The following is a 27,620-nucleotide window of genomic DNA, read 5'->3' as shown; positions in this document are numbered from 1 at the left end:
AACTATCCAACCCACACTCTTAGCAACAGAGATTAAGGCTTGTCAAGTTTAATCATGTACGTAGGATCAATTTTATACATCAACACATCTAATGCATGTGTGATGGAAAAGCAAGAGACCCACAAAAGGCAATCAACTAATCCGCCCATATCTCTAGCCTGCTTGTAGACAGAAATAGCACATGTATCTTTCCGGCAATATGGATTTTACAGACGAACTCCAAGAAGCAAACTGGGTTCGTGAACCCTTGTCTCCTTGGCTATCTCCACACCACAACCATAGGCATAGTTTTACTTCATCAGAGCTACCCTATAGGCAAGGAAACACTCTAGCTCTTAGCTAAAGGCCACCAGTCAATGTAAATTCCTTTTTGATGTATAAACCTATGTTGCAGTGAAGACAACTCTAATGGATGCAAGATGGACAAAGAATACCCCTCCCAAGCTCCATTAATAAAAAGAGCTGGTTTTTCTTGTTCTCACTTGTTTCAAAGAAGTCCGGTTTCTTCTGCCTTGAAAGACTATGGGTTTTACTGAATCTGTAAACTGGGGCCAGTAAAACTTGCCATGCAGCTCAAGACCTGCCCCTAATATGGACACCTTAGTGCTACTGACACCCTGTTTTCCCCATTACCGATTTCATCATTTACTACCATCAACACGTCAATTTTTCCAATCTATCACCAGCAGAATTGTGAAGAAAAAAAATTAACCCCCTCAAAGTTGAGATGGTGAAAAGGTTTTTACTGAAACTGGCAAACCATATCCTCTTTTCATTTTTAATAACAATACACCTATTAACAACAATATTTAAGCTACCAGAAATGAAGTAATGCTCTGCAATTATGGTGTCACATCCCACAATAAATACCAACACATCTTATATTTGCTACCAAATCTGAAAAGTATAAAGCAGATGTAGTAATTTATTTTAACTTTTAGTTGAGGGACAAGTAATCCCGCAACAGATCAGAGATTAGAGCTTTAAGAGACTACCTTAAAAGAAAAGGTGAGAAAACATTCAAAACATGATCACTTTTTGCCTGTGTTCAAGCAAACATCAGGATATAATGAAGAAGGCAGTGTAATTTAAAATCATACATAGCTTTGTCATGTTCAAAAGTTTATTTTGTCCACATACACACATGAAGACTATTACTATTGCATACTGTTACTGTGTAATTAATCGTAGAGTTAAATAATTATTCCATCTTAATAACAGCACTAAATATTCAGAGGTCCAAGACAAATGGAACCTTTTGCTACTTTTCATTATATTTACCACAAAATAGTTATAATAATGTAAGGACTATTTACAGTAAACATGGTAGAGAATGAAGCATCCCTATCCCTTTGACATATCAGATTGTATTTTGTACAGCATGCAGATTAATACAAGTTGCAGAAGACAAAGCTTTTAGAACTAATTCTGTACCACCCATTCCACGAAATGATCAGTTGTACCTCCTCTAACTACTTTTGACTTAAAATAAAAAAGATTTTAACAAAGAATTTATGCACTTTATTCATGTTGGTCTTTACTATTCGTGTTTTCTTTTCTCCATACTACGTATTAGGAAGGACAGCATGAGGAGCAATCCTACGGATATAATCCTGAGAAATTTCCACAAGATTAAATATGTATTTCTTTGCTATCACAGGAGCAATCAGTCTGGCAGCATTGCATCACACTCATCTCATAAGGAGTCATTCTCTTTTGACATTTAAATAGTGTATGACTAAACAAGAGCTGCTAGTAGAAAGAAATGGTTGAATTAATGGATGTTATTTGCTAACTTAAATGTCCTTTCCTTTCTACCTGTATTGCCCCACTACAGAATCGATGTGTGGTGTAAACTGGTGCTTTTCTGCTGAACTCGTACCACCTTTAGTTAAGGGAGAAACATTTAGACCTTGCTAATTCAGTACATCTAGTAGTTGAGTTTCAGCAAACTGAAGCTTAACATCGTGCTATGTAAAAGGCATAAATTATCTTTCCAAGACAGCTCCAGGCACTGCCTTGTTTGGAGTTGCTTACCGAGCAACTACGTTTCTCCAAACAAACTAATGTGCAGAAGGGTAAAGGGCAGTGAAGGTAATTATTGGAAGGAAATCTCTCCCTAGGCCAGAAAAGAATAATTAAGCTTGTGCATGTTAAATCACATAGGGGAAGTGAACACTGAAGTAATCGAGTGTAAGCGATAGCAAGACCTATCTACAATCTTCTTGAAAAGAAATTAAGGCAGGGGGTAACCTAAAGCGGGATTGTTTAGGCAGCACGAAGGCAGTATCCCCAAACTTCATTCACGGTTCTTTGTATAAATGTACATGTTTCCCCTACACACACGCACACATACCCCCCCACAGCGGAGAAAAGGTTCAGTAACCCAGTAATTAAATGAGTGTGCTGAAACTACAGCAGTTAAACTGCATTCTGCAAGTCTGGATCCAACGTAGTTTGCTTATTGCTCATTAATCTCTCCGCAGATAATATCTTTTTAACAGTTAAAAATGCTTAAAATATGAGCAAGATTTTCAATGTTTAAGATGCCTCTTGTGCTTCGACCACCACGGTGTTTTGGAAACTGCCTTGTCTAAATGAATGCAACATATGGCAATAAGCGCGATGAGTTTCTAGTCTAGTCCTTCCTCAAAAGCCTTGGGCTATTGTGTGAAAACTTAATGAAAGTCATTTGCACAACCCTGAAAAGCTGGTGAAGAAAAGCTGTAACAGAATCTCCTCCTTCTGAGCTTCTGAGTTGCATATCTGGGGAAAAGAGCCTTTCTAAGACATCAGCAATGCACTGTTGATGCTGACAAGATGGGTGTTTTTAATCGCACACACTCTTGGTTGTTATTTGCTGAAGCTTCTTGGATGATCTGCATATATTCTCTGAAAATATACTATATGCTAACTGCTTTTAAAGTATAAAGCAACTGCGGAGCAACACTCCGTATTTCTAACATCCTATGCGCTTCAGGGAGATCTAAACCAAAGAGAGACTACTTCATAATGACAGGTTAAGAAGCGATCTCATCTAGGGCCATGCTTGTGTGTTTGAGCTCCGAAAGGAGAGAAGCAAAATGTGTAACGTAGCCAGACCTTAAGGCTTTCCCAATAATTTTGCAGGTATGAATTGTTACGAGATCTGCTATCAGCCTCAAATGAAGCATCTGCTAGCACTGTTCTGCTTCCTTTACCAAACTTTTAAAACTTTGTAACTTGTCACTTAACCCTTTTCGCAAAGTCCTTGGATTAACTTTCAAAACTGGATATCTCTACACACCAACAGATTTCCACTGATGTACAGCAGAACTAAAAAGAATGGTGTCTGGGCAGGGAACCTAACCACTATCATACACCAGGCTTGCCCTGCAATGCAAACATACAGGCAGGGCTCAAATCCTGAAGCAGGGTGCTACTACTCAGTGGATTTTCCTTCTTTAAATCAGAGATGCAAAGGACTTTTGTAATACCGAAGAAATACCTCTACATTTTCACTGTTGATTCACACTGTGATTCACTTGTTCTCTTAAAATCAGAAGCTACTTTTCAATTTGACATAGTAGTCTAAGAAGGGCACCAACAATTAAAACTTACTTAGCACGTGGGATGAGTGATTGTAGGCACTACATACTTCTTGTCCTTTTTCTCTGTAACAGCACAATGCAACTAATGTAACGTCTTTTAAAAGAAGTGGGTTGTTTGTTTTGTTTTAAATGTACATATATCAAACACCACATAGAACCCTCAGTTTCCCCAGTACCTCCAAGATGTGAAAAACCAAGCAGGGACTGGTCGCACAGGAGCTATCAGTGAAACTCCTGTGTTCAACTAGTGGCTGTTGAAGAACAGTACTCCAACAGGGATAACTCCTCAGTGATGCTGTCAGTCCTGAACGCTGCAGTACCAAACAGGTCAGGAAAAAAAGGCAGAAGCTCTTATTTTAAAAAGCCAGCTAAAGTTCAGAATAGAATACCTGTTGCTTGTTTAGCCACTCAACAGACCCAGCTCCATGTAGGTGGCTCCATACCCATTCTTGCCACAGCAAGTATTTACTGCTCCAATATTGCAGAAAAAAAGATCAAATTCCAACTGTACTCTCAACAAATGGGGGGACTCCAGTGAGCATAACACGGTTTTAACAGACATAGCAAAACAGAGACAGCCACAAACGTCTGCCGGTTTGCATGGTATTCTATAAAACAGCCCCAAACCAGAAGGACAACAGGAACCTATGGCAGTGCATGTATTCTGGCCAAGCAGGCTATCGGACAGCACAGGCATGGCCCAAGCGGTCAAGTACGCATCCCACAGTCACCAGGAAAACAAAGCACGTGAACTATATTGCCCTTCCATATTGTGACACATTTATAGCTATGTATTCTCCGCTGGCACAAGTGAAGTTCACGGAGGAAGATTTCATGTTGCCATGGCACGACAGAAATTCTCAGCTTGGTGATTACTTGCACATTACATTCCTTACAGTTTGAAGCATTTGTTTCAGTTATATTTATTATGGTAACAAAGCTCACACAGGCAAAAAGTACTAGTCTGGCACGGACATTAAGACAGTAAGCAGTCAAGGATCAAAAAAGCTCCCCCAGCCCTCCCAAATACCTTATACAGAAAAGCCCAAAGGGCCTCAGCAGCTCCATACAAACTGCGAGTGAGGAGCAAGCCCCAAGCCGTGTCTCCTGCCAGGCACTTGCAGGACAGAGATGAAACAGAAGATGTCTATTCCCATTGAAGATGCCTAAGGACAAACTGGTAGGCAGAGCAATCTGCACAGCAAAATGGCCTACAATATCAGCCTGACCTTTTCATAGTAAAATAAATCAGACCAGACACCAAATTCGCTGGGGCCAATTCGCTGAAAAATGGCATTAAGAATGAATTTTTTTTTTTTATGTTATTATTCCACTATTCTCTATTCCTGATGGCACTGAATCAACTGGGACCAGGTGACGCTCTTTGCCTGAAGGAAACAGGGAATATATTCAGCGAAATAAACATCCAGGGTATTTGGAAATAAGCATCTATCTGATGTATGTTACAGAACTTCTCCCATCAACGCAGTTAGTTATTAGGGCAAAAAAAATTATCTTAGATGAGCGGAGAGACAATGACACTGCAAGCAGTCCTACACTTAGGCAGGATTTCTGATATGTTATTGTTCAAACAATAGCCTTCTCTTTTGAACACATTGTACATTTATTTCACTGGCACAATCACTTGGGAGAGTTGAAAAAGATTTTCTTTTAAGGAGGAAAAACTGGCCTTGCTGCACAGTTGCAGAGGCTTCTGCTGAAGCAATAAACGACTGCCATTTATTATCTTCAAAACAAATCAAAACCTGCTTAAAACTCCTAAACATCAAGATACTGTACGTTTTTGGTCTGGAAACTAGAGAACTGTCTTTGCAGGAAGCAGGTTAAAAAAAACAACATGTAAACAAACTAGTTGAAATTTTTGAAAATGAGATGTCAAGCAAGAGCAAATCAATTCTAAATAAATGATTAATTCACCTGGATATTGAAGAGATTTAATGCCTCCACTAAACACTTAGCACAGAGCCAGCAGATTTGCCCTTGGAAAAGACATGGATTTTCGACACCTAGCAAGACTCACACTAGTTCTGTAAAATATTAACAGTTTGGTCAATATTAGCACATACATTTTTTTTCTTTTTTTTTTTTTTTCCTTTAAACCCACGTGTTAAAACCAACAGCGGTAAAAGAGTACCAAAAGGCAGAAGCCTGTCCCAGTCCAAACCACCAGCAACTATGTTCTCAAAGTAGGGCCCCTTACAAAAGGCCGTATCCTTTTCTCTCCCCAGCTCAGCTGTCTCCCTCTAATTCCATGAAGATCACAAAGACCCCAAGGAAATACCCAGAGGAAACACAGCAGGGTGAGCATTTAGTGCCCCAAGAGGGTAGCCACTTGAGTGAAACTGCAACTAAAAGAGATGAACAAGGAGTTGTAGATTGCTGCTGGCGGCAGCTTTGCAAAATTCCCTTAAAGAACGTGTAAGTCTTGGCCTAAATGCATCAATCTTCCGAACAGCATGGGCTCCCTTCAGTAGGTTCAAGGGCTCCCAATTTGCAGGAGCAGCTCAGAGAACTGCTGAGAGAGCCACAAGCATGTTTCTCAGTTTGGGCAAGGTTTCCCCTACTGAACAACCCAACACATTTCTAGGGCTTCCAACCATAGCACCTGAAAAAGAAGATGGCTCCTTCACAGCTTTTACGTACAAGAATTGAGCGAGGGCCAGATCCACCAGCTCTGCCAAGTGAAGAACACCAGGCAGGTTTCCACACAGAAAGAACCTCTGCCATAAAGAGAGAGGCCTGCACACCAAAGTCACAGGTTTCAGAGTCCCTTCACTTTTCCAGATGAACCAACTCCATCTGCTACTGTTCCAGACCAACATTTAGAAAAACAGTAAGGAAACTTCTGAAGTAAGAGTTATGAAAAGGAATTTTAAAAAAAGACAGCCATTCCTTACATGAAATTTTAGGAGTGAAAAGGCATGAAAAAAGGACACTCCTTACATGAAATTTTAGCAACGAAGGAAGGATTGAAGCTGGACACCACCAAATCCTTTTGAGAAACATGGAGCAGCAAGCTTCCCCAAACATCTTCTCCTGACTCGCACCATCTTCTCCTCCCAGGTGGTGCTGCAACAGGAGCAGACTGTCCCTGCTTTCCTGATGCAAACCCAAAGCCCTGCCTGCAGGAAAAACAAACTCTCACTTGACAAGCTAACACACTGCGGTGTCCTGTTTGGATGACAGGGAACAGTTGGTCCCATTTTGTGCTCTGAAAGGGGAAGTAATGGGCATGGCAGGAGATAGACCCCAAGGCACATTCCAATGGGACCCTCGCATCTGCGCTCACATCTTCCGCACCTCCTGAACACCAAATACCAACCGCCACCACAGTGCCCAAACGGTTGAGAAAAAAACTTCGCGTAGTATCACGTATCGGGGGAAAAAAGGAAACGCGACCACGGTGAACTCTACTGTGTGGTCACATTATTAAAATGGCAATGCCAAAATGGCTTTGCTCTACAGCTGGGGTTCTGGTCCCATGGCAAAACACAGCACCACGCAAAGCGGCAAGCCTTGTGGCTAGCTTACCGATCTAGCATGAAGCCTGAAGCCCTCTGCCCTTACAGCCCTGTACACCGCTTGCAAAGAGGGGAGTGAAATATTCCATATGTTTCCTTTGTCAGTGACATGCCTATTGAAAGTACAGCCACGCCGCTCTCCCCGCCGGGGCACTGGGTCAGGCTATTCATCTGTAACCATGCAGATGTCAAGAAGGTAATGGGAAAACTCCCAAACAAAAACACGTTTTCACAGAACAAGGTTATAAAATACACAACTGCATTTGCAGCATTATTAAGCTAAATTAAACAGGTTTAGGCCTTCCCTGCATACCTCTGAAATTGCACATCCATTTATGATTCATTGCTAATTGTGTACCATTTAAAAGTCCAAACACATTTGCTCAAAAATTTTAGGGCAAAGAAAGTCCTTGCAAGACCTAGCATTCCTCCAGGATTGGTTGGAGAGAAAAAAGGAGGAGGAACACCACTTTAAAAAAAAGCCTTTATCTTTTAGTAAGAAAATGCTCAACTGAGAGCTGCAAAGACAGCTGTTGACTCTCTGAGGGCCTGACTTCTCAGGGCGCTCTTAGGAGCACTCTCAACAACTTCACCTGACTTCAGATTTTTCTTCGTTTTTTCCTCAGGATAAAGAATTAGCACTTGCTCTCTTTGGAGAGAGAAAAAAAAAAAATTTTAAAGTCTTTTTTTCTGCCCCAAAGACAGCATCTTCTGCTTAATTTCTATCCCTTCTTCCAGACCATGTTGATAGTTTGAGGCTCCTCCTGCATTTTTAAGGCAAAGCTTACAGGAGTTAGTTACTGTATTTAAAAAAAAAGTGATAGAGTTCTTACGCTTTGTAATAGTTTTGTTACCCCAAAGGAAAGAATTAACTTCAATATTTTCTTAACTTCAGATCAAAAAACACCAAAAAAATTTCAGACTCAAAAATTACTCCAATTACATCTTCACTGTGCCAAAGTCTTGAGATCGAGTTGTCAAAAATCACCAAGCACTGTCTGAATTACCTACAGGTAAGAAAGTTATAAAACAAGATTTTTTAATTACCTCCGTATTTATCAATATTAGATTTGAACAACATCAACAAAACAATCTAACACTGATGCACACTGAGCATCGAATTTCAGCAACAGACCTTACACGTTTTAGAGCTATCACATGTTATACCAACAACCAACCGGCTACATTTAAAACTGCTATCACTTGAGAAACAGGAGAAACTTTCTTCAGTAGTCAAAAAACATATTGCTCTTATCTTCCACATGCTCCTTACTTTACAGGTTTCCTTACTGAATTGTATTCGTCAAATAGAAATGCAAAAAGCACACAGAAGCCTAAGGAATGCATTTTTATTTCTACCACGCTATGAAGATCATTCTTCCTTTGAGAAGACATTGATTAAACAAGATATATTGAATAATATACTTTTTAATAGGTATAAAAAAAATTAATGCCCAAAGCTTAGCCAACAAAGTTTCACTAACTCCAAAACACACTGTATGACTGAAACAGGCCACCTAAGAAAAATATGACTTCCCTACAACTCAGTAAGTATAAACACCAAATATAAAAAACCACACCAGGAAAACGAGGCTGACAAAAAATCATGAAGGGATATTCTTACTTCCCAAAACCAAACACATCCCTCACAGGTGTCAGACCCCAGTCCACCAGGGAATATACATCGGTATCACCTGTTCAAAAATAGCTATCTACATTTTTTAAAACATGTTATCACATTGACTGACATTATGCATAATGCCATCAGTTAGCTGTTATATATTCCGATTCAACAATAGTTTACAGACACCTACTTTAAACTGTTATTTTTGAGATCATTACAGTCCCCTCTGTTGTTTCGTAAAAGATGTATATCATCAATAATATAAGCTGACTGGCTGTATGCAGAATGTGCTTTCAAATTCAGGGTAAAGCTCAAATACAGATTTCCCCTAAGCTTTCAGCGACAGTAATGTGTTTCTGGGAAGTGGAAAGTTCTGACCTTGTCACAATCCTCTAACAGTTAAATCATTCAGCAGTACAATAAAATGCATTCTGCTATTTCAACTATGTATTTTAAAATAAATGACATACGATTTGAAAATATTGGAAACTTTCAACTTCAGTGGAACTCACTGACAGCTGCAGTAACTCAGCACTTTAAAGCAAAAAAAAAAAAAAGCAAAAAGGTCAACTGCTTTGCCAGGTAGATCACATGCCGTTTCTGCATGATTTAATTACGCTTTCCAGGCACTCATGCATCTAGTGCTAGATCTTTCCGATTTGGACATACCAGCTCTATTTGGAACACAAAATTGAATAAATCTGGGCCTGATTCAAAAACAAAGGCTTTCAAACATGTTTACAGCGAGGACAGCTATCTATACAGTAACGCCAAGATCCCGCTCTCCTCCGTGTGAGCCACTGTAACACCCACCGCTGCACGCAATTCCACATCAACTGAACCGGTTGCCCATCTATCAGCAAAGGAAATACCAACGGCTACCTCCACGATTCCAAATGCGTTGTGCAGGGCAAGCTGGCGGTGGGAAAGCATTAAGAACCAACATCACATGATCAGAAATCTCTTTTCAGACCAACGTTTGAGAACATCTTATCAGAAAACGGCAGCGGTACCCGAAAGGCAGGTATGAAAAACTGCAGAAGAATACTTCCTTGTAGCAAAATCCTAGGTCACTGCTACAGCAGATGGTGAGTCTCCCGGGTGGGGAGGATGGCCAGGGACCTCTCAACCATGAAATGCTGTTCATACCTCTGTTAGCAGAGGCCTTGTAACTTTTAAATCTCTGTTGCCTCAATTTACAGGTTTCTTCAAATAGGGATGGTTTCTTCTCCTCTCACCCTCTCTTACACACCTTCTCCCACCTTTGTCTCCTATTTCTAGGATCACACAAATCTCTCTAATCCTTCCTCAAGCTATTTTTGACTTTCTGCTTCTTCCGTAAAGAACCCCAAAACCACAACTTGGCAGCACAGAGCTGCTGCCTGAAACACATTCATCCCTTAATAGAATAACTGCTGGCCATGAAGTCCCATGTGGCCGTGCTGAAGCTAACCAGCCCCATCCATTTCACTCCCTCGCTTGTTTGCAAAACAAGGAGCAGGCAAACCTGAGTTGTTGGCAAATCCTCCAGAACATAAACACAACATCAGCTCCTGGCCCATTCCCAAAAAGAGGACCATATTTAGGAACAAGCTTTCAGGAAAAGCACAAGGGTGGCCAAGAGGAGGGAAGGGAGAGGAGGGTCTCTGACATTCAGAGGCGCTCCCGGAGCCCCGCAGCTCCCATGCTCTCTAAAATGAGATATGGGTGCTCAGCCCTTCTGAAATCTAGGCCAGTAATTTTCTCTGGGTAAATAAGAGCTTGTGTTCTGCAAAAATTGCTGGCTTAGATGTAGAATACAAAACAAATAAAGATCCTTGCGGAGGAGGTTTCTTTGGGTTTTGTTTTGTTTTTCAGTCCTTATATTACAGCTTCCATATTTTCCATCTCAAGCAGATAGTTACTAGTAAATTCCTCTCAAGAACTGAAAAGGTAATTATTTACTAGCATAAACTTGCTTACACTAAAGTCCAAGTTTTTTTCCATGCTGCAGACTTATCTTAGCATTTATTCCCCAAAATCACACTTACGAGCCTCTGCCAGTAAGCATCAAACGAGAAATGACATATTGCTGATACAAAAGGGCTCAACGTACAAAATAAATGCCAAATACCTGACAAATTACATGCTATGGCAGGGCACTGCGTTTTCTGGAGGGAGGAATAAAAGGAAAAGAGGAAAACACCAAATTTGCTGCCAATAGAGAACATAAAAAAGGGTAAAAATATTTAACAAACTTTGAAACAACAACTTCACTTTTCTGTGCACTACCTAAAAGTGTCTACTTTTTTTTTTTTTTACAAGACCAACGGACAAATCAGCCAGTTTAAAATGAATCATAAAGACTCCAATCCTTGGGCAAAATCTGCTGGACAGACTGCCACTGGAGACCCTGGGCTCTGGTCCAGTCGCCAGGCACTGGATGCTGCACCAGCAAACTCAAGTCGCCTCCCTGCCCATGGGATTTCTCAGGCCTGTACAAATCTAACACGTTTCTGCCGACTAATAGGAATATTCATATTAAAATGATATGACCTTGTCTTTCCAAAAGAAGTATGGAAAGCATGCTTTTAAAAAGACAGAATAAGCCTTTTATTACTTGCCATCACATCACCAGCATGTGGCATAGGCAAATAAAAAACTAAACGGTGTAACTGTAAAACCTTCAAACCTCTAATTAGATAAGGCTTTTCTATCTCAGGAGGACTGCAATTACGCTACATTTTCCAGACTCAAGGTCATGTCTGGACATCTTTACTTTTCACCGTAATAACTCTGCTAGACAGCGTTCACAAAACCTCAGCCAGGTCCTTACTGTGCTTATCTGACCATAGTGGGATGCTAAATACCTGCGTGTTCGTACCGGACATATTAGAGGATGACATTTCACATCTACCTAGTGCGTTTCATCGCCATTCTACAAAAAATAAAAGCGCCAGATGAAAAGACAAAAACATGCAAGCTCTGCTGAATCCAAAGAGAACCGTATCATTTTGCCATTTATACGTAAACGGAGCAGGACATCTGACTCAAACTCAAGCGTGAGACAGTGTAGGTATTTCCAGACAGTCTGCATGCTGAAAAGAAGACTCTCCGCAATTGCTGAAGCAACCTGTGGTATGAAACAAGTAAAAAAAAGGATCCTTCTCAACTACTACATCTTGACCTTACAAAGCTAGTGCCTTACACAGCACACAGAAAAACAGTCAGTATTAGGTTAAGTGAGTAAGAAAAAAAACAAAAGATCAAGATGATCATTTCATCCTGAAGTTCTATCCTCTAGGGCAGCCAGGACTTGCAAGCCCTCCCTTCACAACTCAAAAAAGGAAAAATTAAAGCAAGGGACTCTGCCATTCCCTGAAAATACAAACAAGAAGCACCAGAAGGAAAATTATCTGTACTGTTTTCGTATTTCAAGTGCCCAAAATATAACTGCAGGCACTGAGAAGCGACTACATTCTTCATGGTTGTCAGGCAAGCCCCTAGAACAGCCAGGCCCACGTAAGATGGCTCCAAAGTCATTATCTAGAATTATCTGCTTTTTGTCTCCTGCACAAGACTCACACAAGTATTAAACCCCCGAAACTAGAACTTGAGTTCTCAAACTGACAACAACCACGAGAAACGCAAGTACAAGTATGCCCTACCAAAACCTTCTTCCACTAACATGGATGTTTTCTAGCACATGGCACGTGAAATATCATAGCAAAGATCAGGAGTGTACTGCACTGATTAAAAAACCCAAACAAACAACATTTTCACTTTCTTGCATAGGCATCTCAACTTGCTAGACGACAGTTATTTTGCAACAAAGCAAAATCACAACCTTCATAAACAGAAAAACAGGCAGCTGGTAATTAAGAGTTACATAAACACCTACCTAAATTATACAGAACAAATGGCCGCCTACAGTAAAAGTATCAAGTAATTATCCCTGGTCATGTCCTCCTGACTCCCTCTGCGTTCCTTCCCATCCATCCCATCCCCTCCCCTCCCGCCCCTCAGAGAGCCTGGATCTAGTGCTGCCACCTCTCTCTTTTCCAACCACTTGTATATCTCCCCAAAATCTCTTCACCAGGATGACTGCGGTTGGGACGACGTACTCACCTTTCTTTATTCAAATTCCATCTCTCAAAGCACACTGATGACTCAAAAGTAATGAGCAGATACTCCGTCCTTCCAAGCTGCTCGGTCTGATGCAACCACCCTCACGTGACCACACTGTACTTCGGTAACCATATCACCCCCCCAGTATGACCCCTGTCCTTCCCTCCCTGCACCCCAGCACTACGGTTATAATACATTTAGCCAGCAATGAATGCAGCGGAGTGTCTACCCAATGCATGGTCCACAGAAAAAAAGAAGTCTGCTCTGTTTGGAGGAGCTTTCTAACCACCACAGCAAGCAAGGAAGGAGCAGCAGATCAGTCCAGAGCTGAAGAAAGAGAAATAAGGAAAGAGAAGGGGAATCTGAAAGGATAGGCTTTTGAGGCTCTACAGAAATCGCTGCCTGACCATTCGTGACAGCACAAGAAACGTGGCTGTAGTTTAAAAATACACCTTGGAAGTTATGTTAAATTATTAAAATTAATGCAAAGAAATTAAGACTGCAGGAAAACAGAAGTCATGAAAATTAAATATCAACCCCCTTCCATGGTTCTCAACTGCCTTGAAACTCATTCACTGCCAACTTGGGTTGTGAGCAACTTTCCCTCAGTTGCTCTCTCCTGGCCAAAGCCAAAATGTGGGCACAACTTTGCTTTAGTATTGCAGAACATCACTTGTAACACTCCTTCAGCCATGTCTACGCTACGGACTCTCTGCTGCTATAGCTATAATAAAAAAAAAGAAGAAAAAAAAAAAAGCCCTGTAGCAATGCTAAGGGGATTTCCTGGCATCGTTACAGTGCCTGACACGAAGCATAGAAAACCTTTCTGCTCTTCACGTAGCTAAGACGCTTTGCCATGACACAAACATGTCAGCTACGGGGTGTGATTTTATTTTCTTTTTTTTTTTTCCTCCACACAAGCCAACTCAGCTTCTCTGGCAAAACTATACATTGCCCGGCCCAAGCAGGTCAGAAACGAGTCTTCTATTGCCTACGAAACTCTTTTCTACATACCCTAAACTTCCAGTGGCCTTGCTACAACACGAGACTATTCAAGCTCAGAAGCGCCGAGAAGTCACCCATTTTTTTCCTTCAGTAAATAAGGAACCAGGAGCTAAACACAAACAGGGACCAAGAGTATCCTTCAGTGCCACAGAACGAGGGAGCTAAAAGTTTCTGCTTGAGTTTAAAGAAACAAAACCAACAGCGACACAAAGTCATCCCAAAACACGCTGAAGTGCATGCAGATCTCCTCTCGCTTTTGCCCTAAGTGTTAAGTCAGCTTCTGGAAATTTACCTGCACAGTAAGGAAGAACTTACAAACTGAAACTCTTTGGCAACCTTATCTCTAATGGGTGTTGGCTGTGACGACTTGTACCCATTAGACAATGAATGCCATGTTGCAGACACGCAGGGATGTACCGAGCCCATTTTACAAGACAGCCAGACAATGTGGTAGCCATAAAACCTTGCGCTTAAGTGCAGCTTTTACCAGACAGGCTTCAAGTACTATGAGATTGGGTAACTTCCCTGTTTTATCTGTGGAGGAAAGAGAAGACAGTTTACCAGCAAGTCCCAGGCTTCGCAACGGCAGCTCCTGGCTCCCTACCCGAACCACTCACAAGACACCGTTTCTGCCACAGAAAAACCATCGTGAAGTCGGCTCCCACTAACACCGTACCAGCACAAGAAGGAACAAAACATTTAAGCGCAGGTAACAACTGAAACCTGTAACTTTTGCCATTCATCAAGTACTACACAAGCAAAAGGCCCAGTAACCTTTCTCCACCCAGCTCGAACAATTGAAAGAAAAAAACAATCCAAACAGGTAGCAGAAATTGGAAACCTGCTCAGTGAACAAAACCTCCAGTAACTAAGAATCAGACTCTCTTTGCATATTAAGTAAGCGCAGGCAAAGAGGGGAAAAAAAGGTGGCATTTTCAAAGGCACACACCACTACTGTATTTTGACAACGCAGCAGTTCAGTCCCAATCTGAAACCACGCGCCATAATTTGCTGTAGCACGCTCTGTATTGTATGTTGTAAACGCAGCGAAGCTTTAGTAATAGCAGACCTGACCACTGGCCCATACAAGACCTCGCTCCAGCCTGTGAAATCTTTGCTGAGAAGTGGGGCAAGACTGACAGGTTTTATTGTGAAACTTAACAGGTTTGTGGATTAGCAGAACTACCATATTGAAAGCTGCAAATCCCTCTTCGGTCATGTCTCTACAGAACGGAGTGTTCGTTCTTCAATTAAAATTTTATTATTACAGTTACCAAAACTCAGCGCAAGATCCACCAGTTTGCGCCCGCTTTCCGATATCACCACAGGATACCGCAGAAAGCCTTTTAAGAGTTTGTATTTTTCTCCGTCCACAAGCAAAACTCGACAAAGCTCCCGAGGCTTGTTTACGCTGGGGTTTTTTTCCAGGGTTCAGCTGCGCGTCCCACACCGAGAGGTTCCGTAAAAGCGAAGGCATCCTAATTTAACCGGATTTATGCCTGCTGCGGACTGAACACGCCTCGACTTCGGGAGAACACCGGCCAGCCTGGGGACTGTTTTCTGGCGAAAACCGAAGAGAAAGGCGCCTTCGGTGCGAGGACGTCGCGCAGAGGCACACACACGTGCGGGCTGCGGTTGTCCCCCCCGCCTCAGGACGGCACCGGGACTGAGCCGGACCCCACCAAACCCCCACACCGCGATCCTCGCCCCCCTCATCCCCACAGGCCCCGAGCAGCTCCCCCCCGCCGACCCTCCCGGCCCTTTTCAACCTCCCGAGGCCGACCCCTTCGGGCTTTCGGAGGGGCTCTGCCGGAGCCCAGGGGCCGGAGCCCAGGGGCCGGGGCCAGGTGCCGCCTCAGGCCCCCCCCGCCCTCACCTGCCCCGGCGGGGCCGGGCCCTGCGTGTGGTGCGGCCCGGCCGGTCCCGCCGCTGCCCACAGGCCGCCCCCCGCGGGCCGGGCCGGGCCGCCTCACACCCGTCAACGACAACAACTCCATCCAACGGGCGACGACTGGGGTTTCCCTGAAACGAGAGGGGGGACAAAGCACCCGGCCCCACCGCGGCTAACCTGCCCGCCCGCCCGGTCCCGCTCCCCCCGCCCCGACTCACAGGGCGTGCGTGAAGGCGCTGAGTCCCGGGGGCACGGCGGCCAGCCCCCGCCCGGAGCAGTCCACGCCGCGGTCGCCGTCGCAGCTGCAGGAGGCCGGGCAGGGCGGGGGGGACGCTCCGCCGCTGGGCCCGGCCCAGCTCCCCAGGCCCCAGGCGACGAGGCCGAGCAGAGCGAAGCACCGCATCGCCGGCCACCGCCGAACCCGGCTCGGCTCGGCTCCGGCCTGCCGCTCTCCGCCGGCGCCCCTCCGCGCTCCGAGCCCCCCCCCCCGCCACCGGCTGGCGGAAAAACAGAGCGAAAAAATAACAGCAACAACACGCCCCCCCCCCCCAAAAAAAAAAAATTAAAAAAAACCAATAAAAACACCACACCAAAAATAAAAAGGCGCCTCCGGCCGGCGCGGCGCGGCCCTGGGGCTGCCTCAGCGGCGCGCCCGGGAAGCCAGCCCTCCGCCGCCCGCCCGCCCCATCCAACGCCCGCCGCCGCTGCTCATCTCAGCCCAGCAGGTACCGCGCGGGGGCGGCCATGGCCGGCTCGCCCGCCCCGCTGCCGGCGGGTGGTGGCGGTCCTCCCCGGGGGAGCGCCCCGGCCCCTGCGAGCTGCCTGCGGCGGGGCTGCCCTCGGCTGCCGGCCCTCGGTCGCTGCGAGCCGCGGCGGCGGCGGCGGCTGCTCTGCGCCCAGAGCCGAGGTGCATATGCTAATGCGCGGCCGCCCCCGCGCCCCTATTGGCCGCAGAGCGGGCGCGGGGCTGGTGAATATGCAAAGCGGAGCTCGGCCGCGGCCAACGGGCGCCGGGGGGGCGGGGCTACCGGGCGTCACCGCCCCGCGCTCCCTCCTCCCCGGGGAGCGGGACGGGAGCGCGGGAGCGGCGGGGTCCGCGGGTGCGCTGCTTTGCTCTTCCACCAATTTTTTTTTTTCTTTTAATTGCTTTCATTAAATTTCATTAATTTCCTAACCCCCAGCCGCCACCAGGAACGAGCCTGCTGCTGCCCGTTCGGCTCGGCTCGCCCCACGCCCCGTGCTCCACGCAATCGCCGTACCTTACTGGGAATGTCCCAGCAGCGCTGGTTTAACACCAGTTGGGACCTCTCGCTCTTGGGCTCCCTCTGGTCCAGACCTCGCAACGGGCTCCGAGCCCACAGACCTGGCTGAAGCCAGCACCGCGAAGGCACCCCAGCCGTCCCCGGTGGGAAACACCATCTACATTAACGGGTCTCGTTTGGGTGCTCCGAACCCCCTTGGGGAGTTGCCGGAACGCCCTGGATCACACCCGGGCAAGGCGTCTGCACAGCCCAACCTAAAAAGCACAAGATATCCAGAGAGCCCGCTACAGAGCGAAGCTTTCCTAACGTGGTGGGTTGACCCTGGCCGGACGCCCTTCTGCAGCCACCCAAGCGGGCAGGTATCCTTCTGTTCCTTTCCTGGAGAGACGACGGAGGAGCACGGAGACAGGGAACCGACCGACGAGCTGCCTCCACCGTAGCAGGGAAATGGGACGAACCACCCCGCCGCCCAGCTCCCGCCGACTTCCCCAAAGCCGGGGGCGGATTTGCAACGGGGACGGAACCCTCGGTCCAAAGCAGGAGCAACCACGCAAGGGTTTCGCATCAGCACTCGCTTCAAGTTCTTCAAAATCCCAAATACGCGCGTGGCGAGCCAAACGCGTCGGGGACGTGGCACCTTGCTCCCGGCGGAGCCTCGGTGAAGAGGCAGCGTTCGCAGCGACCCCGGCCCACGCTCCGATGCGCACACAGCGGAGTGAGGAGTTGAGGGTACCTTACACCTCATTCCTTACGCAATTCCATACCTTACACCTCACCTTACCGAGGGCTGCCCTCACCGACACGGACATCGCCGAGGTCGCTCTCCACACCGGGCTGAGGTCTGGGCTAGTCGTGCCTTCCTTCTGCCGACGGAGGTGGGGGAAAAGAAGAAAAGTGTCGGCTTAAAAGCGGCCATTTGGTGAAATTTAAAAATCAGGCATGTAAACAGTGGAGACCTGGAGACTTAAAATCCCCTGTGCTCAAGAAGGCAGAGTACACACTGAAGACCCTAAAAATATAGATCTTCCAGCCACCACGCCCGCCTCCTACATTTTTGCTCATCGTTTTTTCAACTGTTAATTCCCTTCTAAAAATGTTAACACTATTTTACCTGATATATTATTCTCTTCCATATCGGGAATCCTGTTCCTGATGCACTGATTTTGTATGAACATCATCATTCATCACTGCAAAAATAAGGTTATTTTAATAACTCACTGTATGCTTGTCCTATACCGTGTGAGCAGTACAAAATTCTCACCAAAGTTGAATTTACCGACGTATGATAAAGCTTTGCTGTACGTACATAGACACATATGGTTATCTCTTGTCCTTCTCCCTGCTTGATCTTGGCAGGGGAAACGTGTCAAGTCAAAACCATCTTGTTCTAACAACTGTCGGGCCCAAAGACGCTGCACATTCGTGTCACGGTCCCTGTGCCTGCGCTCAGGGGCAGCGATGGAGGAGTAGCAACCAGAATAGCAGGGGAAAAAAATTTAAAAGGAATTCTTTTCTAGACATCCCTCTACCAAAGAGACCCAAACCAATGCAGATAAGAAAAAGTGACCTTTTTTCCCCCAACTGGCAAAGAAAAATAGCAAAGCGCTTATACTCACTCTGCAAATAGTCTCACTTCACTAAGCAAAGATAATGGGAACAGAAATGGCCCTCGGTGCCTGCACGGCGTTTGGAAGACGAATAGTAGCACAGAGCATACTTTGTACTGCAGTAGGGGCGACCTGCAACACCCGCAAAACTTCTCTTCTGGAAAAAAAGGACAAAAGATTTCCAGTAAAAGCAGAATATCAAAGCACTTTTTTTTTTCATCCGTTGAAACACTGGAATAATTTAGCTTTTCCTCTCAATCCTTGCCTGGTTTCAGTCTTTCGAGTTCTTTTCCCAGCCTCGCTTCAGGTGTTCTTTCCTTAGTGGATCTATCTCAAGTCTCCATCTTCCAAACTCCTGTCCTAGGAGCGATCCACTTGTCCTTTCCATTCAGGTGATACTGCTTTGCTGCTTCCAGTTAGTCCATAACTTGTTGTGGCAAATTAACTTCAATACTTCCCTTATTTTTTCAACCTCTGCCTCTCCCTTACCAGCACTGTTGGAGCACTGCTCTCCATCAACAGCCCACATTTCTCTCTCTTTCTTCTTATGCAACCACCTGTTTGCAGGCATTTATTGGTTTTATTTTCCTTTATGAGGAAACCCCTAATGTTTATTGCAAAGCTAGTTTATTTATATGGAGATCTACATGCTAAGGTATTTCAAGCTGAAAAAAGGTAATGGGCACTTTTTATTATATGACCTATTTAACTAAAAATTGTACCCATGGACTTCGAAAATGTCACAGTTTAAAAATCTAGTCTGAAACAATCCTCAATGCCACAAATTCCAAGAAGCATCCTCCAAAATACAGCATAAGGCAGGAATCAGCTTGTTTAATTAAAAAAAAAACCTGCAAAGGAGAGAAAAATCTCAACGTGTGCTTTAAACCAGGTGAAGGAGATGAGGAGCTAACAACCACGTCAATTCAAAAAAATAAATGAAAGATTCACTTCGGTTAGGCTGTGCAGAAACTATGCTCGGCTCTTCTTCGGGGAAACTGGAAAGCACCATAAACCAGTCTATTGCTGCATAAGATCTTCAGGATTTAGAGCCTGATATATAGGCAGGTGTTCATGAAGCTTTTGTCAGGCATTTGCTGAAAAGGCATTAGGAAAGCTTGAAAGACATAGGGAAAAATGACAAAAAGTCTGAACATTAGATTTTTCTGCTATTGCCACAAAAACACAACCACTTCTGGCAAAAGTTTGACAAAAATCCCCCTTCAGAGACACGGATTCAGTTGGATTCGATGGGAGTTTGATGTGAAGGAGCATGCAGATTAAGACCCGAAGCACAGATACAAAAATAATACAATTGGAAGTTTGACTGGAGTAGCAGAACTGGTAGCTGGAGCTGTGCCACGGGAGGATGGCAAGTGAATGAGAATGTAAAGCTCATAGTCACGATAAAAACTTTGGTTTGCTTTAAGAAACGATTAGGCTTTATAAAACAGGTACCTCACCAGTACTGGACCAGCAACATCATCCCCAGATTTTTCTTCTCCAACGTTGCTGTTGCCAATTGATGCCATGAAAGCAGCGCTGATTTAAGAAGGAATTGTGCAAATGGTTAATGCTACTACCGGGCTGAAGGGGGTGAGAGGTCCGGCAGAGAGAGGCAAGGACTGACACTGACCCTCGGGATAAACGATCCTGTCCGTGCCCTGACACAGGCAAAACCAGCACCAGCTTTCTCACCTTCAGCACCGATGCCGACTGCCAACGCTAAGCTGAGAAGCCAACCAACGGGTTTTGCGTGGAAGTTTCCATTTATACGTCGGGGTAAAGTGCTGTCGGTGCATCGGTCCTGCATCGCGAGCTGCTCCGTCCCCGGTATCACCGCTGGCTTCACGCAGCCCAAATGATCCTGGCTCAGAAAGGCTAACGTGGAGAGATGGGCTCGAAGGGCTGTTCCCCTCCCTGAGGACTGCCCAGGACCGGTGTAGCATGCGTACGTAAACACACAAACATATGCAGTTTGGAACAGCTTTAAATTTTAATTTGTCTCTGTCTAGTGATAAAAGTAAGGTTTACTCTCCAATAGGCTAGAGATGGATCTGAAGGATTTATCCAAAGCCTACTGTACCTAAGTGTCATCAGCAAAACCTGCTGACGATGCTATTTGAGCCCCGTACTGCCAGGAAATTCAATTAACACTTCCAGTTGCAAGGAAATTAACAGTATGCTGGAGAACATCGCGTAGAGCTGCTGTGAGTAGAAAAAGGACAAAGTCTGGAATATCTGCACTGGCAAAGGGGTTCTCTTAAAAATTAAAGTATACTGCTCCCCAGAAAATAGGCTGAAATTTTACTCAGTTGAAGTAGAACTGAAAATCACTTCAGGAAACAAGTGTCAAATGAAAGACAGAGGCTAAACCAAGTTCAGAGTTTTGTTAGGAAAAGAAGGTAGAGATCCAAACCTTGGTATAGCAGAAACACAGAAAGAATTTAAGACTTCCGAAAAATGACTGGACTGAAAAAAACTGAGAATCATTTTGGTAGGGCCAAAAGCTTGCCCAGAATCAATACCTCCTTTACACCTCTGTAACACAAGAAAAACTAATGAAGACAAGCAAGACCACTAAGACCCATAGTTTAAAAACAGCACATGGAAAGTAAAGAAAAGAAATACGTAACTTAAATATTGAATAAAAACAGGAGAGCAAATTAGTTTTAAAAATGCTCACAATTAAATATTACCTTTATATGTAAACAATACTTAACTGCCAATGGTACAGTGCCTCTAACTAACTCTATTTGTGTATATGGATTGCCTAGATGGTCCAGAGTGTAACGTATTTTGCAGTCTGGCCTGGTGATTCTATCCTTGCTCAGTTATCCCAAAAGCTGCCTCCAGAATGCAGTGAGCTGGGCTGTGAATAGAAAAGGGATGTTATACCATAAATACAAGAGAATAACACCAGGCAGTTTATTCCAACACCTTCAGTAAATTGGGTAGAGCAAAGCCAAAAGAGAGGACAGCCCACAGAAGTGGAGGGTTTGGGTGGGTTTTTTGTTTGGTTGGGCTTTTTTAGCCCAGAATTGCCATCTCCTCTGCTGTCTAGAAGTAGCTCTGGATGTTCTCCAGTGCTATGGATTCCCCTTGAAAGAAAAGGGAGAACAGTTCCCACTGTAACGTGATAGCATAATAAAATAACAAATTAATTTTACCTTAGCACTCTAACCCAATGATCAGCTGAAAACAGGTAACTCTACAGGAATGGAAAAGCCATTTAGGGCAAAATAACTAGGAAGTAAGGTTAGGGTTTAGCCCAGCATTCACGTCAACTTGTATTCCATCTAGAAAGTTCTTGTAATAAAAGGTGCTAAGCATCTCCACGGGCAGTCTGACCTCCCGGTCAGGCTCCCAGCTTCTCCCGCTTTCGGATGAATCCCCCCAAAACTGCAGGCCTTTGGCAGAACCCCCCGATGGGGCGGACACCGCGCACCTCTCCTCTGCCTGACCGCTTGCCTCCTCCCCGATACGCTGGTTTAGATTTGAGCATCACTTCACTTTGTACGCCCTTTGCGGTAATTAGCAAGTTTCTCAGTTAGACTGAGCTAATGGACCCTCACTCGTTTTAAAGAAATGGGAATGATTAGTGCTAAAATGCAGGTGGTTCTGATTTTAAAGGTTAGTTTTCTCCTGTAAAATATTCATTACAAACACGGCATGATCAAGATTTTCTACAGACGTTCTAGCACGAAATACTTTTCCCATTAAGTCAAATCAAATGATAGCCAAAGTGAAATCAGCTCATGACCAGATGGTTTGTATATGACGAGCAAATACTTTGCAGGGAAGGGGTTGCAAAGCAGCACACGTAATTCAGGGAAGGCAGAGCCGCTCTTATTAAGAGCTGAATAGGGAACCAACCTGCAAGAACAAAGCCCGACAGCTCAAAGCCGAGCGTACCCGCCAAGTCACTTGCTGAAAAGGCAACGTCCATATCCGCCGATAGGTATTTTATGCGTCTTGGGGTATTTGACAATACGCGGCCAGCTGAGGAGTAGCAAGAGGAGCACTTTGGGTGAGAAGGCGGGCAGGGGCAAGCGCTTGCCCAGCCCACCCCACCGCATGGGCAACAGCTACTGCCCTCCTGGTGGCCCTTTCCCCGAGATCCTCCGGAGGAAACAACAACCACCACCTTATTTTTCAAGTCACGCAGTCTATTTTTAACTTTTTTTTATAAGCCGCTGAAGCGCTGACCAGTGTAAAATTGAAGGCAAGACATTATACTAGGAATTAAAAAACCTAAACAAAGCAGTGCTTTAAGGGTGAAATCTGCCTTTGCAGAGGACCAGCTTAAGGATTATGTAGCTTTAAATCCTACTTAAACCCTATTTTGAAGAATTATAGTGGAGCCCAAGTAATGTAAAGGAGTAAACTTAACTTCGATGATAAATTATTCTCAGAACATGCCCACGATCCTAAGCTGTTTTGCAAAATATTATTAAAGCTCCTGTGTTAGAGTGAATAAAGTCCTTTTGTTTAAGTTCTTTATTGAAAAAAACTCAGTTTGATACATTACCTATCGTCACCACAGAATAACTCAAACTCTCTGGGGAAAAAAAAAAATACACATGGAGAAATACGTGGGATCGTATAAGGGAACGATTAATCATAACGTAATTGTTTGGTAATGAAGGATTTTCAGTGCAGTGCTAACAAATTATTTCTTTTTAAGTCACAGATACAAGAATATCGCTGCTGAAGACCAAGGGGATACACTCCCCATAGGTTTCAAGTTGAATTTTCTATTAGTATAAATTAACCCAATAACACTCCCAGATGCAATGTATTGATTTAAATCACGTTGCGCGCATGCCAGGTACCTTATTTTGGCATGTTCTCTAAAATGACTAGGTCACTGCACAAGACCGATTTTCTCCTCTACCTGGAGCCTTGAAGATGAATAGAAGTGTTGGGTTTATTTCATTATAGCATGTGATTCCTCATCGCTATCTAATGCTTTATCTGTATTGTTCTTCGTCTCTCACTCAAACGCTGCAGTGGAACAAAAATTTTATTTTTATTCATGTTCTGAAGCAGTGTAAGCATTACTAATCTGTGGGTGCCTTAGTTTCTGTAGGACTGAGTTTAGATTGTCCTTTTGAAAATCTCTTGTAGTTACAAGGCAACTGACTTAACAGGCTTTGGCAGAGTCCTTGTTACCAGAGTAACTGAGGAATCCCAGCCTTAGTTTAAGTAGTTTGTATCTTGGGGGGAGGAAGGGAAGCAAACTGCTAAGTAATTAAGATTTATCATCAAGTTGAGCTATCAGATGCTAAGCTATCTTCAAAATTTGGGGCATAACCACACTAGTCATTTTGGGCCTATCTTATCCTATTTTATCCTGCCTGCCAATTTTTTATCCTTGTCTTTTTTGCTCACTGCTAAGCCACTTCCCATAATTTCTGTCTGGCTTGCCACGCAGAGAGGTTCAAGTTTTGTTCTGACGCACAAGGTTAACGCGAAAACGGCTGTACCTGCAAAACAAACCGAAAAGCTGCAAATGCCAGAGCCCGCTTGTTCGCCCAGAGAACAGCCCTGCTTTTAACTCCAGGAGACGGGTTGTTACGGTTCTTCTGCCAGGCTGCGCCCCTCGCCAAGCCGGGCTTAACCCAAAGCTTGCCTTCGGTATTTGCAGGTGGGGCGTACGCCACAGAACAAAATCCAGACAAATCAATCCTTTAGAAGCCACGAGCGTTTCTCCACCGTGGGGATGGGTTTGTTTGGAGGCAGCCGACTCATTTTTGGAACTATTTTTATGATGTCTTCTCTGTCATTAGATACTGAGAAGGGCATATAAAAGCTGAAAAATTCTTCAAGTTTTGAAATCACAACCAAGGCTAAAGGTGACAGTACGGATTTCCACCGGGGAGGAGCTGGTGCCGATTCAAGAACGGACACACGCCAACGCTGATGCTCTCCGAGGGAGCCAGGCGCTTTTCAGAGATAACACTTGGTGGAGAGGAGCAAACGTACCAGCCGCTGATGAATCACTGCTTGGGACATACATCCACTGCCACCATACCCAGAATGGCCTAACAACACGGTATTAATGCCTAGCAAGCCAGACGGGACATGAAAATTAACGTGAAAACTTTGGGGGGCACCTAGGATAAAGCGACAAACCTATTTGGCAATGCTTAACAGGTGACAAACTTCAAAGACACAGCATCACTTTTCCTAAGTAACTGCAATCCTTTATCATCATGGTCCATTTTTTTTTACTTACCTAGTTGCATTCTGCTTCTCCAACTAGAATTACTCTTGCTATTTCATTTGAATATGTCCTCACATTTATCTAAAGCTGTTGTATGTGGCTAAATTGCAGTGTGACCCACGTCTAACGCCAGCAGCAGCTCAGACACACACATTATATACATTTAATACTTTCACAAAACAGCAAAACAAATGCCATTTCTTAGGGACTCCACATTTATCATGGAGATGACTGAAGAAAAGCATGGCTACTGCAGGCTCTCGGCTTCAGTAAGATTACAGTCAGGAGCCTGCCAAAAAAATAGCAAATTTTAATACATATACCAGAGTAGGTATTCGCATCTCAAGCTGTCTGCTCATGCTGAGGGACAGGCTCACTGTTGTACTCCTCAGAAGAGAGGAAAAAAAAAAAAAAATTTGCCCCACATGAAATTGCAGAGGAAACTGCAAAAAAGTAATATTTCATTTTCTACTGTATTTTTTCCCCCCACTTCTCAGAAACATTTATCTTACAATACCAGCCACAAAACCTGCAATTTCTTAGCAAGAGATTGAGGCTCTCTGGAGCCAAACTATTTGTTCTGTGTTTGTACGCTGCAAAATACAATAGGATCCCGATTCAAACCCGGGACTTCTAGGCGCTACCGCAATGCCAGCACTACAATAAATCACTAACTTTTGCCTTTTACTTACAGCCACTTGAAGTAGGTGAAAGGCCCGATGACTTATTTCCCTGCTGTTAGCCATCCAGTCTCCAACACAGATTAGATTTTATTCAGACAATGCTACCGCACTGCTCCGGCAGAGAAGCGGAGCCGCGATTAGATAAGAACCAGGTACAGGTGGTTTTACTTACCTTTCGAAGTATACAACTCGAAGTCTTGTGCTGTTCAGGACGACTTCGTGTTGGGGATGTGTTTTGGGTTGTTTTTTTTTTTTTCCCTCTACAGATCTATTTTCTAGATAGTCAAGGAGAAATCAGAAAGAAACATGGAAGAACGTATGTCTGAGTGCCTAGAACGGATGATATGATGGAAAAAAAATCCAGTAACTTCATACAAAATACCAGGGAACTCTTAGATAGCCATGTTTGCCTTCATGCTATCAAATCAGATTAACCAGCCAGGAAAATATACTCTTTAAAAAAAACTGGTGAAAAGCTGGGTGGGGGGAGTGGGGTGGTGGAAATTTACTCTAGAGGGAGAAAGAGACTCTTTAAGCATCACCATTTCTCAACAGGACACATCATTTCAGTGTAAGGTTTTGCAAGATGGAACGTGGACGCCCAGCAATATCGGAACGTATCCATCTTACTCCAGCTTTTGTATTAACACAAGCCTTTCTATATAGGCAAGATTTAGCAATACGTCAAACCATATAATTAAACAGATACAAAGGTCATACAGGCATCTGAGGATTGTTCAGTCTGGAATTAATCGATCCAGTTTCCCAAGTCTTGCAATGTGCAACACGGCTCCTTCATTTTTCTTTGAGAAGTGGAGAAGAAATGATTAGCATGTGTCTGAGCAGAAGACTATTTTAAGCCTTTTAAGCCCTTGTTACCAACAAAATACCCAACTTACTTAAGAAAACCAAGCAACCAAAAACCCCAACAAACAAAAGGTGAGGGATACAAAGTGCTTGTTTTACTTTTCGTGTTTTGCCACTCTAGACCTAAGACGGGTCTCTAAACCAACAAGTAATAGTAGCACATCAAGACTTCAAATTCAATGCTAACTTAATTTTAAAAGACTTCCCTGGAACTTTTTTTTCAGTTTTCTTGGGTTTTTTTATGATTAGAACTAGCTCCCAATTTTATCCCGAGGCACACTTCTGAATTTCAGAAGTCTTTTGCCGAGCGTGCCGTCTTAGCCTCAGACTCTCCAGGCAAAGGACAACTTCCCTATAAAGCGAGCACTGCAACCCAGGCTTTTCTCTAAAACCAGCTTCTAATCAGGATTTTGCAAGACAAAGAATCACAGAAACCCAGACTGCTCTGCATCTTGGGCTTCCCTGTAATTCCAGTCAGTTTGCCTACCCACCACGGTCTCACCCTTTCCTTGCACCAATGCAACTCCTTTGACCATGCACTTTGCTTTTTGAGTTCGCTTACGTCAATGGAAATAGACTCAAAAAACCCAACAACACAATTCATTGCTTTCTGCTAGCTCACTGAACTGAAATGGCTCTGTACGTGGTCAAAAACCAGCAACTGCCAGTACAAGCAAGCACTCATAGTTGAGGACAAGAGGGTGACAGGAGTGCCAAGTTTCATCACTCTATGCCAATATATAGGCAGCCTCTGATACATAGAAGGTTTGCTTTTTCAAATTAGCATTTTTGGTTTTAAATGAAGATGAAAACACGTTTTTGCATCCAGCACCAGCCTCCAGAAGAAATGATCAGAAGAGAAGAAATTAATTTTGCAGTAAAACACTGAAGTTGCTTCTTTTGTTTAGTTTAAGTTTGGTTCTGCTCAGTCCGTGCATGTTTAAGGTGGGATACGGGCTCGGACAAAATACTTTTCCAGCTTGTCTAGATAATAACTGCTAGATCACAGTTGAAATCAGAACTCAGAAATAAAGTATGTTCCACAAACTTTTTCAGGTGTTTTAAGATCAGTTAAGCCTGTAATTGCAATGAAAAACATGAGGTAGATAAACTAGTGCTTTTTAAGTTACGAAATTACATTAACTTCCATCAGTCTTTGGTTCGGTGTTAGAAGCCTTATGTTGAAATTCACAGTTGATCTCCATAAATTTGA

At 44.1% G+C, this 27,620-nt stretch overlaps 1 protein-coding gene across 1 annotated transcript in view; it reads right to left on the bottom strand.

Annotated features, from left to right (window-relative positions):
- The window catches only part of LGR4 (leucine rich repeat containing G protein-coupled receptor 4), an 84,837-nt gene extending 68,589 nt beyond the window's left edge, over positions 1-16,248 (bottom strand). Inside the window, exon 1 of the mRNA XM_069804057.1 lies at positions 15,978-16,248. Coding sequence (XP_069660158.1) covers positions 15,978-16,162 — 185 coding nt within the window. The 5' untranslated portion in view covers positions 16,163-16,248. The remainder of the gene's footprint in view (positions 1-15,977) is intronic.
- Positions 16,249-27,620: the final 11,372 nt, after the last annotated feature.

This window comes from Haliaeetus albicilla, chromosome 16, assembly GCF_947461875.1.
Source record: "Haliaeetus albicilla chromosome 16, bHalAlb1.1, whole genome shotgun sequence".
NCBI lineage: Eukaryota > Metazoa > Chordata > Aves > Accipitriformes > Accipitridae > Haliaeetus > Haliaeetus albicilla.
Note: the sequence above shows the minus strand (reverse complement) of the source record. Positions and strands in the feature narration are given on the sequence as shown.